Here is an 18,724-nt window from a genome sequence, read left to right on the forward strand (position 1 = left end):
GATCACCGACATGCACCCCGGGCTGTGCCGGGACCCCGTAAATATTGTGCACAGGGGGTTTACTTGGCATCTTCTCTCTGCACCCCCAGAAGCTAGCGGTGGGCCCAGCCCGGAAGAGGCAGGTGGCACGCACAGCCTGTGTGCCTGGCTGTCGGCAGGTGCCGCGGAGCCCAGCGCCCCTCCAGGTCTGGCTGCTGTTTCTTTGCCCGGGACTTGTATCCCCAGAATTTGGGTCCCAGAATGGACAAGGAACCCTGAGAAACCCAGTCTCCTATCGCCCGGGACAGGGGCGCACCCTGAAGGCGGGGAGGGGCGCTTGCCCCCGCGCTGGGCTCTGCGTGGTGTCGGGGTCGCTCGTGCCCCCGCCCTGCCCCAGGGCCCCGTCTCTACGTACCCGGGCCTGCTGCAGGATGGCCTGGGCTTGGGACTCCTGGGCCGACACCATGGGGCCTTTGGAGCCGGCATCGCCGCCCCCTCCAAACCGGAACTGTAGAAGCAAGACGGGGGGTCACCAAGAGTGCGCCCACGTGGGCAGGCACGCTGGCCAACCAGGTGGGGTAAGGCCGGCTGGTCCCTTGGGGGACAGCGGAGCCGGCCTCATGGGCCTGTCCAGTGGCTCCGAGCCCTCTCCCTGCAAACGCTGTACCCCAGTGCCGGCAGAGCTGCTCCACACTGCCCCCCGGCCACAGGGACACAGAGGGCTGACCGCCCCCACCCCTGCATCGGGGGCCCTTTCCAGTACCCACAGCATCTGACTGAGACCCCACTGTCCCCAGGTACCACGAGGGAGATCAAGGGGCCCCACGGAAATGCCTGAACATGGGGGGCCTGGAAAAGGCCTCCCCATTCCTCGAGGCTATCTCCAAGCTGGCCACGCCCCACCCCCCACCAGGCTACCTTGCCCTGCTTCTAGAACAAGCTATTTAGAGCTGGACCAGCTTGTGAACAGCCCAAGTCCAGCCTTGGTACAGCGACCCTTAGGGCTGCCCACAGACATGGCACCTCGCTCCGGGGCCACAGGAGAAAGCCTGATGGCCAAATGCCTGCCCGGCCACTCCAAGTCTCTCACAGGGGTGCAGTTGGCACGCACTGCCAGCTCCCTTGCATGGCCCTGAGAGCGAGCGAGCACAGCCCGCACAGGGGTCTTAAGGGCAGGGGGCAGTCAGGCGTGGAGCCCCCTCCCCGCTCACCGCCGCCTGAGGAAGCGCCCTGACCGGTACCTTCACCCGGTCGTCCCCAAGCGCATCTCGCTGGGCCCCGGCACCTGCTCTCCGGGGCTGCGCGGCCTCAGGTTCAACAGCAGCAAACGGGGTTACCTGCCCCTCCCCTGCCTCTCTTTAGCAGCCTGAGCCCCCCTGCAGAGCGGACCCAGCACCTGCAGCAGCCGAGGGCGCCAAATAGCCGCTCGGTCAGGAGCCAGAGGGGCTTCTGAGTGCCGCGGCGCGGCCTGTGAGCGAGGGCACGGGGCCTCCCACCTGCCCTCTGGGGTGGACGAAGGGGGCTCACCCACCCAGAGTGGGCGCTGGGTTCCATCCTGGCACACCACTTAGCTTTAAAAACCAACGCTGGCGAGGAAGAGGATCACAGATCGCTCTGGAATAAAGCCCCATGTGGCCGGATAGGGGACAGGGGACAGATGGCCCCTGAGGGAGCTTCCACCTGCCAAGGACCACCGCTGGGTCCTCGTGTGGAGTGACAAACGCAGGCCCAGGCCGAAGAGCGCGTCGGCGTGTGCTTCCCAGTCTCGGGGCCTGGCGGACATTAGCTAAGTCCAAGGGACGGGGTCCCAGCTCGTGGCGGCACGTCCGTGCTTGGTGACACGGCACCGCGGACCCCCCACCAGGAGGTCAGGCCTCTCCCCTCCCTTGGAAGGGCTGTCCCCAGGACCACGGTGCGTCCTGGGTCCTCTTGAAGTGGGGGACCAGGTTGGGGTGAGGCTGTGGCACCGCGGACGGCCCGCCCTGCAGCGCGGCTTGAGCCCCGAGCCCACCCCCCCAAGCCCACCCCCCCAAGCCCACCCCCACGCTAGGGTACTCACCGGCAGCATGAGCATGGTCCCAGGGGGGCCGGGCAGGCCGTCGGCCCCGGGGAGGCCCGGGCGTCCGGGGGGGCCCTGTGGACGAAGAGGCGGAGAGCGTTCATCAGAGAGGGTCGCGCTGCCGGGAGCGCGAGGGGCTGGAGGGCAGGGCTGCTCGGGCGGGGACCCTCACACGCTGGGCACAAAGCCATGCCAGCCCGTGGCAGGGAAGGTTCCAGAGACCAAGCCCAGAGAAGGGCAGGGCATCCCTGGGGGCTGGGGGCAGGGAAGTCTTTCCGAGGAGGGGTTGAGGAGGGAAGGAGGGGTCCAAGCTGGAGCTGGAGGAGCTGGAAGAGATGGGAAGGAGGGGCTTGCAGTCCAGCAGATGTGTGCAGGGTCTCAGCTGGAAGGCGGGCCAAGGCGCCCATCCGCTGATCAAAGTGCCCATCCGCGGGCTGAGATACCCATTTGCTGGCTGAGGCACCCATCTGCTGGCCGAGGCACCCATTTGCTGACCAAGGCACCCATCTGCTGGCCAAGGTGCCCATTTGCCGGCCGAGGCGCCCACCTGCCAGCCAAGGTGAACGGTGCACACAGAAGGACCACACGGGGACAACAACACCACACGCCACTTCCAGAACCATCTGCACGAAGGCCCCAGCTGGGCCTCCACAGATCTGCCTAACCCAGTTGCTAATGCGGGACTGGTCAGTGGCAGGACAAGCCACCGGCGAGTGCCAGGCAGTTTCAGGACCACGTGGACGTAATACCAGTGGGATAGCTTATTTTCCAAAAAATGTTCTCGTTCCCCCACCCAGCTCTCTCACGAACTCAGGCAGTCGCCCGGCTGGTTGAAGCAAAGGAATGAGGTTTGTCTTGCAGAGAGACTGAATTGGGAGCCCCGTCTCCCCAGGGAAAAGCCTCCCACTGTCCACTTTCCCAGAACTGATAGGTGAAGGTTCTAGAAGCCAGGCTAACCCTGGAACACAGTGCTCCCAGCCCGGAAGCACGGGGCGGATTCCCAGTTCCCAGCCGAGAGCAAGCCCCTGGCGGTGCTTCTGGAGCTGTCCAGGGGGGGTGGAATCATCTGAGCCGGAGGTAAAACGTGCCTGCCGTGCCTTCTGAGTTTTTGTAAATTTTTTTACAGAAGTAATCTCCGTTTTTATAAAACTCTCTATAACATAGATTTATTTAAAGTGAAAAAGTATTTTGTGTGATTTAGGTATCTTTAAAAAAAAAAAAGATAATTTAAAAAAGGAAAACAAAACAATAAAGTGAAAAAGTAAAAGTCCCCGCTCTCCTCCCCAGAAGTAACCAGGACTAAAATCCTGCATAAGCAGAGGAAGGGCTGGAAGCACACACAGCGACACCGCGGTGTGTAACGTGTTTGTTTCCCTATGAGCGTGTGGCCTCAGGAGGTGGCCTCCTTCCTTCTTTAATGGACTCATCCTACACACACTGTTCTCCACTTGGCTTTTCTCTACACAGCGCACCCAGCCCCATTCCTGGTAAGAGCCGTAGTTTCTCACGTGCGGCGGGCTCGTGGCTTCTCCACCTGCCCTGTTGGTGCACATCGGGGCAGTCTCCAGCAGTCGCTGGGGTGAAGATTCAGACATACGCCTGTTAGGTAGGTCCCTAAAGGCAGGACTGCTGGGTCAAAGGATTTACAGATTTTTCTTGCTAATGGATCTGCCAAGTCACCCCCGCCTGCCACGCTGGGAGAAATTTTCGGAAGACTAATATCTCGTTTAAAAACGAAAAATCCAAATTCGCTCTGCCGCTCAGGGTTCCCCTTGGAAAGCCGATGCTGCTCCCAGCTGTGCTTTCTGCCTCCCAGTTGGTCCCAAACCAAACCCACGATTTAAAAGTGTGGCCCTCCTGTTCTGCTGTCACCCCAGAGGGAAGGAAACGCACCCCGATCTTGAGGCGGGCAGGAGGCTGCCCTATGTGAGCCCCCTGAGGCGCCTGGAGCCCCGGGGGGAGGGTCTCGTTCTCACTGGGGGAGGAAGCCGGCCTACAGCACCCCAGGGCTATCGGAGAGGCTGGGGGGAGGCCCAAGGAAACCAGTTATCGCTTTACCTAAAACTAAGCACACCACAAATGGAAACTGTGCGCCAAGGCTCTCTCCAGCGCAGCGGATGGCAGAGGCCAGCCAAACTGGCTGCAACTTCTGGGAGCCAACAGGAAGCTAAATAAGCTTCAGTTTTTTCTCATGGAATCAGGTTTTCTTCTGAGCCTCACAGTAAGACCGGCAAGTGTCCCCAAGCCCGGGCCAAGCTCCTGGGTCTGTCTGGGGAGGGGACATCGGCCGTCCCCCCATCTGACCCAGGTCTGAAGGAAAAGGGTCTCCGAGGTGGGGGGGGGGAAGGCTGCAGCACCGAACCCTGCTGAGCTGGAGTTGCGGTGGTCTCAGGGGCTGGGAAGACCCGGCCAGGCCCCCTGCACTGCTGCACTGCTGCCTGCCTGGAATGTCGGCCTCGGGGCAGGTGGGCTGCAGCCGCTGCCAAGGGGGGGAAGCGAGGTATGCAGAGGCCGGCCGGCCCCCTCCTCCCCCACCTCCCCGCCACCCGGTGGGGCTGTCTGTGCTGGGCCCCCACACCACGGGCCGTCGAGAAGCAACGTGGCGCAAAACCTTACTTGGTGGCCCGGTCTGATGGAGACCACGGTCAGATTATCCAGAGACGCAGCTCCTCACCCAAATCCCATTCATTCCTCTAGCTCTCCCTTCTCCAGAAAGACCCCCCAAGACGCCCCAACCCACAGGGCAAGGACGTCCACTGAAGGCTGACGACGCATCTGCTTTCCACTCCCTCCTCCGGTTTATCCTGTTCCTTCTAAGAGAACGGAGTCACTCTGGAATGCCACGAGGTCCAAGGCCACGGCTGACTCTCCAGGGACCCTGCCAGGGGTCCCTGGGTCTACAGGGACCCCACTTTGCCACCCCGAGCACCAGCTCCAGACCAGCAGTAGACAGACACCCCTCCAAAGCCACCGCCCCAAGGCCGGCCTCGGCAGCCGTCATCGCCATGAGGGTTCCGACCTCAAGGAGGACTTTCCACTTGACCAGAGCCGTCCGTCCATCTGCCTCTGCCCACCCAGCCACTGAAATACCCCTCAGGGCCCGCTCTGCCCTGGGCCTTGGGTGAAAATGGCCCCCGAGACGCGCGCCCTCTCCTCGCCTCTCTCACCAACAGCCTAGCCATCAAGTCCTTAGCTCCTAATCCCACCGTCCTCATGTCAACGGCAGTCATGTCCAGCAAGGAGGGTGGAGGAGGGGCTCGAGGCCCGCGGGGCCCTGCACCCCAAGGAGGCCAGAGCCAGATTCCCTGCCACGTGGCTGCACACGGCCCCGCGTGGAAAAGCGTGCGTGGCTTCTGGGCTGTCTCCACTGAGGCTGTCTGTGGCGCTGACGTCAGGCCACGGAGCCGCTGCCGCGTCAGAGCGCTGCTGCTTGGTGGAGTGGCAGCCACAGGGATGCCCTGCTGGTGGCCCCTGGAAACCCTGGGTGCGCCCGGCTGGCTGCAAGCTTAGCAGTCCTGCCTGCCCATGGGGCCGGGCACAGAGCAGAGCAGCACAAGCCCCCAAGAGACCAGCTCAGGGAAGGGCTAGGCCAGGCGCAACGGGGCGCAGGACAAGCAGGAAATGCACGCGTGGCCGTGGGCAGAGCCACGGCTGGGGAAAAGCATGGGTCTCAGAGCGGGAGGACACAGGGACGCGCCGGCAGGAAGGATGCACGGACCCGCGTGGCAAGGAGGACGCACGGACACAACCAGCAGGGAGGACACAAACACACCTGGCAGGAAGGACATACAGACACAGCCAGCAGAGAGGACACACAGACACAGCCAGCAGAGAGGACACACAAACACAACTGGCAGGGAGGACGCATGGACACAGCCACAGGGAGGACGTATGGACACGACCAGCAGGGGAGACACACGGACACACCCAGCAGGGAGGATGCACAGACGCACCCACAGGCACTGGCCCCGGGCACGGAGGCAAGGCCTTACCCTTTCTCCAGGGTCACCGGATTGGCCCGTGGGGCCCGAGGTCCCTGGAGGTCCCGGAAGACCCTAGAGTTAGAAACAAACCAGGACAGGGGTCAAGGTACTGGCTCCAGGCACCTCCCCCCACCCCACCCACCGGGACCAGGGCCTCGGGAGTGCGGCGGGCGAGGCTGGTGCACGAGCCTCCGCAGGTTCTGGGGAGATGACACCCGGTACTCACAGCGGGGCCTTCGGGGCCGGGCGGTCCCTCGATGAGCATGCCCTGGAAGAGCCAAGAGAGTGCGCTGAGGCTGGGACCCAGCCCCGGGCTCCCCCTCCAGGCCCCGGCCCGCCCCGGCCCCCAATGGGGCCCCTGGGTCGCGGGCAGACCCTGGCAGAGTGGAGGGCGGGTTCAGAGGCCGCTGCCTCCCGGGGGTCAGGGCAGTGTCTGGAAGGAAGGGGCATGGGGGCCGCGATGGCTGCCCCCTGGTGCATCCGGCATGACGCCGAGCCCCCCAGTGCCCGCCAGGCTTCCCACAGGGGCAGTTTCAAGAGAAGCACCTTCGGACACCGAGAGGAGAGAAAGGGGACCCTGACCACCAGGCCACCTCTGTGCCCCAGGCCCCCCGGCTGCCGAGCGGGCGCTCCCAGGCTGGCCGCTGGGCGAGGGCAGCCGCGGTCCAGGGGAGAGTAGCTGACCCCGGGCGAGGGGCCCAGGGCAGGGGGCAGGGCTGCCCGGTGAACTTGGGGAGGAACAGGCACCACGGGCCTCAGCCCTAGCCCAGCTTCTGCCACGGCCTCGAGAACTTTCCAGACAGGCCGCGCTGGGCTTTCTGTCCCTCTCCCCCGACTAGGGCAAGGCTCCCCCTGTGTGTCCAGCAGTGGCCCCGGACAAGGGGAAATGCTACCGAGCTCACCCGGCTGGCTCCTCCCCTCCCCTGCCCGGAGCCACCCGGCCTCTAGACCTCTGGACCCCCTCCGGCCGGCTGAGCCACAGAAAAAGGCACTGAGGACCGGGGGGCAGGAGGGTGGGCTCCAGAGCTCCGGGGCCCAGGGGTCACCCCCTGTCCTCGGGCCTCCCTCTCCGGAGCCCCCTTCTCAGTCCAGGGCTTCACTCCCATCACCCCCGTCCTGGCAACGCCCGGGTCACACGCCCCCCCCCCATCCTGTTTCCAGCACCCCTTCAGGGGCGTCGGAAGCAGCGCGTCCCTTCTAGAGGGGGAAAGGGCCCCTTGCCCTGCACAGGCTGCAGGCCGAGAGAGCAGCCGGGAGGCTTCTGGGGACCCGGGGCATGTTCCGTCCGGCCCATCAGACCAGCTGTGATGGGACAATGGGACCGAGAGCAGAGGCATCGAGAGGCCCCCACCCGGCCTGGGGCAGAGAGAGGTGGTCGCCCTGCCCTGGGCACCCAGACCGCAGAAGGACGCCACCTGCCACCCCAGCGTGGGTTCCTCGTGGGAAAGCCTGGACTCGCCCCGAGGAGGGGGATGCTGGCCCAGCCCCAGGGTCGGCCCGAGGGGGCAGACGTCCCTGCCGGGGCTTCAGAGCCCCCCGAGCCCATCCTCCCTGCAGGGCCCCCAGAGCGCACACAGAAGGCCGTGTCCGTGACGTGCGTGGGCAGAGGTGGTCCCAGGCCGGCTGCCCTGCTCCTCTGCTGACACAGGCAGCCAAGAGGCTCGACGGCGAGCTGGGACCCAGGGAGAAGCACCAGCCGTCACGGGGCCCGCGGGCAGCACCGTCGTCCCAAGCACGCAGACCGCTCCGGGGAGCGGGGCGACGCCGGGCTGGGGGCTCGCGGGACGGCCAGCATGCACCGCTCCAAGCTGGCTCGGGCGGCAGCTGGACGTAGCCACAGAGCCAGCCCGGCGGAGGGGCGAACACAGCACACACCCAGCCCCCAACAAAAGCTTCTACCCTGTTCCGTCTCCTTTGACTGAGGGCCACAGGCTGCGCAGGTGCCAGCGCCATTCTCCCCCAAGACCACTGCCCACTGCACAGTTCATCCAGCTGGAGGCATGAAAAGCTTGCCGTCTCCTGCACTGCAAAACTCAAGGCCCATCATCAAAGGACGGGGCAGCCCCGCGTGGACGCTCCGGTGGACACCGGCCAGCTGACAAAGGCCACTCGACCCAGGACTCCCTGCATCTCTGTCACCCTGATGAGCCTGCTCCTCTCGACTCAGTGGCCTCAGGCAACTCTGGTGCTGCTGACAAATTACAGAAGGTTCCGGAAGAGTGTGGGGATGAGCCGCCTAAGTCCCCGGAGCGGCGGAGAGGAGAGTGGGACAGGCGGTGGGGACTGAGACGACAGCAGCGCAGAGCGCCCACGAGGTCAGCCGGCGAGGCCAGGCCCGCACACTCCTGGGCATGGCCATCTGTTTGTGCAAAGGGAGGATTTTGAGGACATCTGGCGCTGCTCCAGGCTGAGAAATTCCAGCTGTTCCACAGTCTCTCCCGGGGACCGGCTGGAGGCCCCATGGGTGCTCGGAGCGTGCCGGGTGCTGGGGACTGGGGTCTGGGGGCACATGCGGGCCAGAGGGGCAGTGGCCTGCCCTAAGCACATCTGGGGGCTCCTCGCACCCCCAGGGACGTCCGTGTGGATTTCTGGAGATGAGTCTTTGTTGGACTGCCTGTATTTCCTTAGATTTCTCCTCCTGCCCACCCTCGCCCACCGCCCACTTCGGCGGGAACCTCTCACGTCCACATCCTCCCATGCCCATGTCCTTGCACGCCCACTGCACTCCTGAGCGTGGGCTCCAGGCTGCGTTTAGATTCAGCCAATGCCAGGGAGCGTGAGGGAATGTGCAGCTTCCCAGCCGGGGGCGCAGCAGGCCCTGCCCGGAGGGAGGGAGACCCCAGCCCGGCGCCACGTCATCCCCAGGCAGGAGGCCTCGCCCATGGAAGCAAGGGGGACACATGGAAGGAACCCCAAGTAGAGAGTTGGTCCACGCAGGGACCTGGCCACCATCCGGGGAGCTATCGCAGCCCGTCCCAACGTCCCCGCGAGACGGCCCGGGTTGGCCTCTGCGTCGTTTTCCTTCTGGCAAATGCCTGCACCACCACACCCGCCAGCCGCCTGTTCAGGATGATCCTGCCAGGCCACGGCCACGAGGTCACTTTCCCACGGGGTCTCCTTCTCCCCGCAACTGGCTTTGACCTCGTGAGTCTTCGCATCACCGGGCCAGCAGCCCCCTGGCTCTCCCATCGGCCCCTGTGCACCCTTTCCCTGGGTCCCCCTATACCTCGGGCCCCAGACCTGCCCTGTCTCGCCTGGTGGCTCCAGCCTGGCGGGGGTCCCTCCCCCGGGACAGGGCCAAGTGTGGAAGGCGGGCCCAACAAGAGGAGGTGCCGGCAGGCACGGGCGCGGGCCAGGGGCCCCCTGCTCTGCGAGGTCGGGCCCCGGCTCCGGCCCCTCGGCCGCCGGCCCGTGTCAGGGTCTGGGAGAGCACGGAGCTCCCCCTGACGGGCGCCTGGCATGGCCGCCTCGGGCCAGGAGAGGGGCCGTCCAGCCCGGAGGGCTCTGCTAGCCCCAACCTGGAGCCCAGGAGCCCCACTCGAGCGCGTCCTGTGCGCCCAGTCCTCAGAGCTCCGGGCTGCCTGGGAACGGACGGGTCCTGAGGGAGAGCCACGCCTGCTCAGCGCCCTTGGCCCTTGTGATGACGGTGCGGCGTTTGGGTACGTGGTCCCATTCCTGCCAGAGGTGAGTGCGCCTCGCGGGACTGCGGCAGTGCACCGTTCCGTTCCACCGCCTTGGCAGGGTTCCATCATTCTCTGTGTGTCCACACTCTCCTCACACTTCCTCCAGTGGTGGCAGATGGGCAGAAGAGGTGGCCGCTCCCTGCCCGCCGCGGGACGGCACGGGGCATCCGGCTCCTTAGTGCCAAACTGATCGTCCATGTGCACGTCCTCTCTGACCCTCTTCCAGAGGGACCCGACCCTCCCTCTCAGAAGTGTGAATTTCTCTTTCATCAAAGTAAAGTTTACACGGGGAAATGCACGCATCCTAAGTGTGCAACGCATGGCGTTCCTAAGTGTGCAACACAAGGCATTCCTAAGTGTGCAACGCACAGCATTCCTAAGTGTGCAATGCACAGCATTCTGATCAACACGTACCCTCGTACCCTCTCCTCGACCCAGGGTCCGGGACGTTTCCACCACCTACGCGGCTTTTAAAACGCCTCAGAAGCCAGCAGTGCTCGCAGGTCACGAGGTTGCGTGGCTTGTCCCGGCGGCCCAGGGAGCAGAGGAGCAGGGGCCGCGCGGATCTGGCCGGGCCCCCATGACGCAACACGTCCCCCGAGCAACCAGCCCGCCCCAGAGTCGGAGGGCAGAGGAAAGGGTCCTTACCGGCTCGATGATGGCCGGTTCTCCCTTCTGACCTTTCTCGCCCCGCGGTCCTCCAACCTGGTCCGTTGGCGGCAGGTGGAGCAAGAATGAGAGAGAGGAAGAGGAAAGTCCAGATCACACGAAATGCCCGTCCCTGGGCAGAGCGAGGGGCTACCGAGGCCCGGGGGAGCAGGGCGGGGGAGCCCGGGGGCTCCTCGCGCAGTGAGCAGCTCCCCAGGAGGGCCTGGGCAGGGTGCCTGGCCAGCGTCACACTCAGACCCGTAAAGCAATGGGGTTTGCCAGCCGGCGCAGATGCTCGCCCGCCACAGAAGCTTGCGCCACGGAGCTCGCCCGCCACGGAGCTCGCCCGCCACGGAGCTCGCCCGCCACGGAAGCTCGCCCGCCACGGAGCTCGCCCGCCACGGAGCCCGCCCGCCACGGAGCTCGCCTGCCACGGGGCCCCCGAGCCCGCGAGAGCTGCCCCAGCCCCTGCCGCGCCCCTCACCCCTTCGTAGATGGTGTCCTGGTTCGCCGGCATTCCCGGGCCGACCTCAGATGGCGAGGCGGTGGGGTCGAAGTAGGGGTCGTAGTACTGCTCGTCCAGGTTCTTGATGGTCTCCTCCGTGAACTCGCCCTCGAAGTCGTCCCCCCCCTTCTTCCGGAGGCGGAGCCGGCTGAGGAGGGCAGGAGCGCGTCACGTCTCCGGGCGGCGGCAGCCCCGCCGCGGCAACCCAGCACACGGGCACAGACCCTCTGCCCAGGCCGGGCTTGGCGCCCAGGCCCCCAGGGGCCGCTGCCCAGCCCTCCCTGCCCAGGCTCCCAGGGCCACGAGCACGGGGCGCGGGGCGGTCAGGTCACCTTCCTCGACGGGGACGTCGTGCCCCCAGACCTTCCCCCGGCACGCTGGGCCCCGCTGCACCCCACTGCCACACGCCCTGGGCCTCGGGTCGAACCTTCCTGACCCCAGCTGCAAATTCTGCACCTCGCCCCGTGCTGGTCACTGTGCTAAGATCCCTCTGGACCTGAAACTTCACGGCCACCCTGAGAACTGGCCTCACTCGTGCCGGGTGGCAAATGAGAAGGCCGAGACGGGGAGAGCTGCCGGAACTCCCCCGGGAGAGAGCCGTCAAAGCCGCAGCCGCCTGGCCATGGGGCCATCAGCCTGACCGATGCTGCCCGGCCAGCATCCCCGGCTTGGACTCTGTCCAGCCTGTCCACTCCAGACCAAGTGGACTTGTCCGTCAATGCCATCCCCTCTCCAGCCGCACCCCCCGAGAAGCCTGCAGGGCAGAGGCCGCTCTACCCGCCCTGCAAACTGGAAGTGGACACCACGGAGACGCGGGCAGCCATGCCCAGCAGTGGAGACTCGGGCACCGTTGGGGGACTCAAGCAAAGCGCTGGGAACTGGGCACCATGGCACCATGGGCACCCAGGAGTGGGGAGTGGTGCCTGGAGACGTGCATGGCGCCCGGGCCCCCAGGGGCGGCCCCCTCCCCTTCGCCCGCACGCGCCGGCTGGGGAGGCAGGCATTACGTTGGAGGCGTTGGAGGTGAGGACGGTGCTGGTGGGGAGGTTGGCCTCTGCCCCGTGGTCGGTGGGCTGCTCGGGGCTCTCAATGCCCTCGCCGTAGCCGAGGTCCTCGTCAGGGGGTGGTGTGTAGTAATCCTCGCTGGGCAGGTAGTCGTACTCGCCGAGCCCAGGGTCCTGCTCCTTGCCGAACCCCTCGCTGGCATCGGGTGTGGGAGGAGCGGCCGTCGGGGGCAGGGTCAGCTCCTGGGAGCCAGGGGCAGAGGGGCAGAGTCAAAAAGGCAGCAGCAGGGGGGGTGCCGAGGCCACCCGGCAGGCGGGCGGGGCAGTGGGGAGGAAGACATCCTGGCCGGGGGGGCCGCAGCCCTCCAGGATTCTGGGAACCCACTCGGTCCACAGCCCAGCCCACTGCGGGCACTCTACTGCCGCGTAACAAACATCCCACAGACAACAGGGGAGGGGAGCTTGGACACTCAGAGCAATACGGGGCCAGGCTGCGCTTCCCTGGAGGAGACACACTTGCACACACGTGTGCTCATTCACACACACTCGCGCACCCACAGAACACACGCTGTATCCCCACACCCCAGGGGACTGGACTCGGCCCAGCCCTGGCAGCGGTCGGCCCTGACCTCAGGCTTTTCCGTGGCTTCTCTGGCGGCTTCCACAGGCTTCTTGGTGGAGGCGGGTTCTTTCTCCAGGCCCTCGGAGTCTTCGTAGTAGGGGTACTCGTAGTAATAGGGCTCGTTGTCGCCCTCTCCTTCCGTGTACTGAAAGCACACGTGCTCGTCGGGAGGGAGACCCCTCCAGGGGCCCCTGCTCCCCTTCTCCACCTCACGCCGTGCCGCGCCCAGCTCCAGGCACGGACCCTCCCTTCTCCAGCTCCCGAGAAGCCCAGGGTAGAAACTGGGGGGCACCCCGAGTCCCCTCGGGCAGCAGCCCTGTAAGTTCCGGCCTTTTGACCCTTTAGAACCCAAGGGCCAGGATGACCAGCCCAGCTGGGGGCTCCGCGGGGCGAGGCAGCCACCAGTAGGTCCTCCCTGGCCTTCACCCCCAAACCACAGACCCGGGGACCCCAAAGGGAGGGACTTGACAAGGGAGAGAAGGCTGCTGCTGCAGAACAATGTTCCCCTCGGGAACCCGGGCGCGGCGGGCCAGGAGGGCGCAGCTGAGGGGCACAGCTGGGACCCCCGTCTTGGCCCTGCTCTCAGGGTCCGGGCATAGGCCCCCCATGGGCTGTCCCAGCCTCCATCACCCCCTGCCCTGTTCTGATGGTGGCGAAAGAGGCAGGGCCAGAGGAGACATAAATGGTGAGCCTTAACCCTTCTTTAGAGAAAGGAGAGGCACAAGGGACTGGGGTGGTGGGGAGTCTTCATTTTGGGGCGGCAGAAAAACTAGCAGATAAAATCTACGCAGGCCCTGCTGGGTGAGGAAGGCCGACCCATGGGCCACGGACGGGCGCAGTGAGGATGGAGGCTCCAGGGTGGCCCGGAAGCACTCAGCGCACGCTGCCCTTCAGAGCCGCTGCCGCGCTGGGGAGCAGCTGCCACTTTGGGGAGCAGCTGCCACTTTGGGGAGCAGCTGCCACTTTGGGGAGCAGAGGACCCGATCATTCTGCAACAAGGATCCTCCAGGGTCCCGAGTCCACAGAGGGCATTTTTGACGTCTCTGCTCACAAATATCCTGCCTGGTCATAGCCGGGGAGTGAGAGTAGCCTTAGCTTTATTCGCCCAGGAGCATTTTGGCAAGGTTAAAGGACAGCAGTATTTAAAGACCTCCTTATAGATCAAGCACTGCGGGAAGCTAAGAATTGTTTCCTGAAAGTAAGTCGGGCATGCTGCAGCTTTTCTGTTGTCAATTCATATTCTTGTCCAGTGGATTTATTTAAAACGGGGGTCCCAGGGCTGGAGCTGCGCCTGCCCTGCCCCGCCCCCTCCCAGGCAGCCTGCCCACGCCCCCCACGTGCCGACCAGAAGTGACTCACATATTCATCGGGGTTGGGGTCCTGAGACTGGGGGGTGTCGGGGACCGCTGTGTCGCAGTCAGGGCTGTAGTGTTCGCAGTAATCGTAAGCCGCCCGGTGGTCCGAGACGATGAGCAGCTGCTGGATGTCACCCTGAGAAAGGACACAAGCCCGTGAGGGCACAGGCACACCAGGGGCTCCGGCGGGGGCCCGGGAGAGCCAGCCTGGCCCCGCCGAGCGGAGAGCAGCCCAGGCTCAAGGGTGAGCGTGGGAACTGCTGCCTCTGGGAGCTTCTCCAGGCAGGCCGAACTCCCCCGCCCCATCAAACCCTTCACCCCCACCCACCAAACCATCTACCCACCATCAAACCTTCCTCCCCCGCCCCATCAAACCCCCCTCCCCCACCCACCAAACCATCTACCCACCATCAAACCACCCTCCCCCGCCCCATCAAACCCGCCACCCCCACCCACCAAACCATCCACCCACCATCAAACCACCCTCCCCCGCCCCATCAAACCACCCACCCCCCACCCACCAAACCATCCACCCACCCATCAAACCTTCCTCCCCCCACCCATCAAATCATCCTCCCCCACCTATCAAAACATCCATCCTTCCAACCACCCTTCCACTCATCCATCCATCCACCCATCCACCCATCCACTCACTCATCCAACACGTGCTGAGCACCTGCCAGCTGCCAGGCCTGGGGCTCAAAACTTTTTTCAACTGTGGGTGAGGGGTGAAGCCTGGAAACTCATTCATCCTGAATTCTGAGGCTCAGAGGCATTCTGTCTCCTCCCCCCTTGCGCCCCAACCCCTGGGGATTTTCCTTTTAAAGAGACCGCAATTCTTCATTCCATCTCTCCCAAGCATAGATGTACCATACCATCAAGCACTTCCGCTGCTAGGTACTACCCCAAAGAATTGAGAACAGAGACTCAAATAAATACGTGACCACGGATGTTCCCAGCAGCTTTCTTCACCTTGGCCAGAGGGGGACACAGCTCAAATGTCCAACAAATAGCTCAACAAGGCGTAGCCTAGCCACACAATGGGATGTTACCCAGACAAAAAAGGAGTGAAGTACGACACATGCTATGACACGGGTGACCTTGAGAGCATCATGCTAAGTTAAGAAGCCACACACAAAGGGCCACACGCTGAACAACTCCGTTTCTATGCCATGTCCAGAAAAGGCAAATCCACTGAGCCAGAAAGCAGATGAGCGGCCGCCAGCGCCCTGGGGGAGGGCGCAGGCACGTGGAATGGGCGCAGGGTTTCCTTTTTGGGCGAAGATGATTTGGAACTTGACAGAGGAGGCGGTTGCACGACATTGCGAATGCATGAGATGCCACTGAGCGCCCCCTCTAAAATGCGTTTTGTGTTAAGGGGTATTCACCTCAACTGAGAGGAGAGCGCGGCAAGGCTGGCCTCTCCTGAAGGAAGCCCCTTCCCAGGCCCCTCAAACGTCGCCAGGGTTACAATAAGGGCGGCTCTGGGGCTACCGGCCTCCAAGCACCCACAGCTTGGGGCTCCTTGGACAGGGTCCTGCACTCTTCTCAGGGGCACCCAGGCCTGGAGGGGAGCAGGGAGGCTCTCTGTGGCCCCCGTGCCTGCAGCCCTAGGGTGGGGGTGAGTGGGGAGTGGGCGGCTCTTAGAAACCCAAAAGCTTCTCCCGGACACGGTAAGAAGCCGTAACCCGGATCCACCCCACTCATCCCGTGGAAAGCTGGCCCGGGTCCCGAGTTTGCTCGTCTTCCCCTTGGGAAACCCTTGGCTAAACGGTGCCCTTCTGCGGGTCCTCTCTTAGGGGCAGCAGCTTTCACAGAGCCTCGCTGGGAGCCCACCCCTTCTGCCCACCTTCCAGGCCAGGTGAAAGGGCTAGGAAAACGGGAAGGGGGCTGCTCTGGCGCCCCCGCCCCCGCCGGCCCTTCGCACGCAGGCAGCTGGGGCGCTGGGCGACCGCAGCCCCAGGACCAGGCCCCGCCCGGGCAGCGCGCAGGCGGCTCCTCCTAACGCGGGGGCAGCCCCCTGCCGTCCCCCACCCCACTCATCTCTAGGTGGACGGCTCTTCGCCCACTCGTTCCCACCCAGTGAGGGGTGCCTTTGGCTCCCTGTTAGACCCACAGGGAGGCGGGCATCAGTGAGAAGAAGCCGCAGCCCCACTCGCAAGCCAGGGGCACCGAGACCCCGCATGGCCCCTGGTCGTCCAGCCTGGAAAATGCCCCTCCAGGCTCACCGGCAGCCGGGGAACGCACGCCCTTGCCCTCTCTTGAGCCCCAGGCTGTCTGCACAGCCGGCCACACCCCCGACGCCAGCCGCCAGCACATGCCACCAGAGGGGACCCTCCCCGCAGTGTGTCCAGAGGCAGCTGGGGGTGGTCAAGGGGAGCCCAGCTCCCCCGCCCCTCGCTGGGCCCATCCACCACGCCAGCTCCCTCCCGGGCAGGGCGGAAAGTGCACACGCAGGAGACAGAGGACGGAGGACAACAGACGGGCTGGCTGCCGTGGCCCTGGGGGCATCACGAGGGTCTAGCCGGTTCCCTGGACGAGGGGGGCGAGGAAGCCAGCAGGCCCCTTTCCCTCCCCCCACACCAAGCCCAGGCGAGCGGCGGGTCCTGCCCTCCCCCGTAACTGCACTCTTCCTCCCCCTTCAAGGCTGTGCCCTGCCGGCCTGGCTTGGCCATCAGGGGCTCCTGCCCCCCGAAACGCTCAGGCCTCTGGGAACCGTGCGGAACCAGCGAGGCAGCCATGAGTGTTTATTATGCAAACACCCCCCGGTTCAAATTTCATCCGTTCAAATCAAATCTGTCCTCCTTTTGCTCGGCAGCTTGTCATTTCACAGCGTGTGTCACGGGAGGAGGGGTGCGGGCCCGCTGGCCCTGGGGGAACCCTGGGCACGGCACTTAGCGCGGCTGCCTGTGAAGGGGCCTGCCTGTGCCACGGCACCCAGTTTCCGGGGTGGTGGCGTCTCCAGCACATTCTCCGCATGTCCTGGTCCCAGCACAGCAGCCGCCAGGCTCCCCGAAGGGGTTTGTGCAGCCTCCGCGAGCCCAGGCCCACGCCGTGCCCGCACACCTGGACGCCCCCGATTTTACAGGTCACAGGTGCAGCCCCCCCAACCCTGCGGAATCCAAGAACGTTCCTGCGGACCCCGGGAGCTGGGTCCTCTGACCACTGCAACGGCTTCCCCAAATGGCAGCTCAGCTGGACGGGGGGGCCAGGGGTGCAGGCAGGCCCGGGGCGGCCCCACAAGCACGGAAGCCCCTCCTTCCTCTGAGAACGCCTTAAAGCCGGCCCCCAGCAAGCCCCCAGTGGGTGAACTTTCCCACCGGAAAACAGGCCCTTTGCTTCGCGAGTGCTCCCTGCCACCCTGCCATGGCCCCGTGCCCCCTGCCTCTGGGCGCCCCCTGCCCCCCCAGGCTCACAGAATCGCAGGACGCCAGGGCCCGCCGGGACTGCGGCTCAGCCAGCCGGCGCGCCCAGAACGGTTCCATGGGGAGCCCCGGGGTCCCCGGGGAGGAGGGCAAGCCCTGCCCTCTCTGCTCCCCAGCACCTCTGCCTTCAGCTGGTGACACTTGGGGACTCCACCCAAGAGGTGATTTAAGGAAGAAAAGAAATCCCTGGAGGAACACCACCATCCCGCTTTGCAGGTTAGGGCTCCAAGAGGTCAGGGCACAGAGGGGGGCTGGCAGAGGAGCCCGCACGGCTGCAGTCCCATCCAACACGTCAACCCAGGCAGGCTCCCGGGCAGAGGCGAGGAGGGGTGGGGCCACCCAGCATCACGTGGCCCTCGTGCCCCCTTCCAGCCCAGGACAACACCCCGTGGTCACACGCTGGGTTCCTTAGCGTGAACGTCGGCACCCCCGCAGCCCGGGCAGCCCAGCCTGGACCCCGTTGGCAAGTCGCATCCCTTGTCCACAGAGGCTTTTTCTTGGCTCTTTCCTGGGCTGACGGTCCTGGGGCGCCCCCACGGAGGCCACCTTCCCCCTCACAGCCCCCCGAGATGCGCAGAGCCTCACTGCCACCCTCTAACCCCCATTTCACAGGAGAGTGAGCGAGGCGGGGAGCGGCGTCACTCTCCCGAGGACCCCAGCACGGGGCAGCGGCGCGAGGGCTCCCCGAGGCCATGCCATCCCCCGCAGCCTCTGGGCCCCCCCTGGAGCGGCCTGGTGCCCCTTTAGGTTGGAGGCCTCGGGGTCCCATCATACGCATGCTTCAGTGTCAGGCTTCAGGCGCCCATCCGCCCTTCCGCCGTATCCGCAGAGTCCTGCTCACACGGGTGGGCACGAGCCAGTTTGCCTGGAGAGCTTGGGCTGCATCTGATTCCCAGGCCAAGCGTTTGAATCACAATTTCACTTCCACACCGAGCCCCAGGCCCCCCCGGGTGCCCCAACCACCTGCCTGCTATTTGCATCCCACCACTGGCTGCGTAACTGACCACAGCTCTCTGCTCCACGTGCCCCGCCTGCCCTGCAGAGCTCTGCCCGGCTGTTGAGAGACCCCCCGCCGCGCCTGCTGGTCCACGGCCACGCCCCTCCGCCACACAGGTCACCACCCGTGGCACTCGCAACTCCATCGGCCCTTGACGCGGCAGGTGGACGTCCTTGGCTCTCGCAGCTCTTGCTGAGGGCATCGGTTGGGCCTTTTCCAATAATGAGCTTTGACCCGGGTTCATAAACGGTTCTGTTACCAGCAGGGAAATGGCAAAGCTGTCCTTGAAGAGCCGGGCAGCCTCGGGCCCGGGGCGGGCGAAAAGGTCGACTCACTGAGAGACGCAGGGCGGGGACTCCGGCCTGGCCTGTCTTCAAGGATGCCGTGCCCTCTGACCCCTTGCCCGCTTCTACACTTCCTGTCCCCACATTGAAACTGGCGTGCCTCGGTATCCCCCCGGGCCC

At 65.1% G+C, this 18,724-nt stretch overlaps 1 protein-coding gene across 1 annotated transcript in view; it reads right to left on the bottom strand.

Annotated features, from left to right (window-relative positions):
- COL5A1 (collagen type V alpha 1 chain) overlaps positions 1-18,724 on the bottom strand; it is a 153,581-nt gene that overhangs the window by 78,713 nt on the left and 56,144 nt on the right. Inside the window, 10 exon segments of the mRNA XM_058302640.2 lie at positions 395-487; positions 2,039-2,113; positions 6,031-6,093; positions 6,248-6,289; positions 10,353-10,409; positions 10,837-10,983; positions 10,985-11,005; positions 11,865-12,104; positions 12,491-12,628; positions 13,843-13,974. Coding sequence (XP_058158623.1) covers positions 395-487; positions 2,039-2,113; positions 6,031-6,093; positions 6,248-6,289; positions 10,353-10,409; positions 10,837-10,983; positions 10,985-11,005; positions 11,865-12,104; positions 12,491-12,628; positions 13,843-13,974 — 1,008 coding nt within the window.

The sequence above is a fragment of the Dasypus novemcinctus genome, chromosome 8 (assembly GCF_030445035.2).
Source record: "Dasypus novemcinctus isolate mDasNov1 chromosome 8, mDasNov1.1.hap2, whole genome shotgun sequence".
Classification (NCBI taxonomy): domain Eukaryota; kingdom Metazoa; phylum Chordata; class Mammalia; order Cingulata; family Dasypodidae; genus Dasypus; species Dasypus novemcinctus.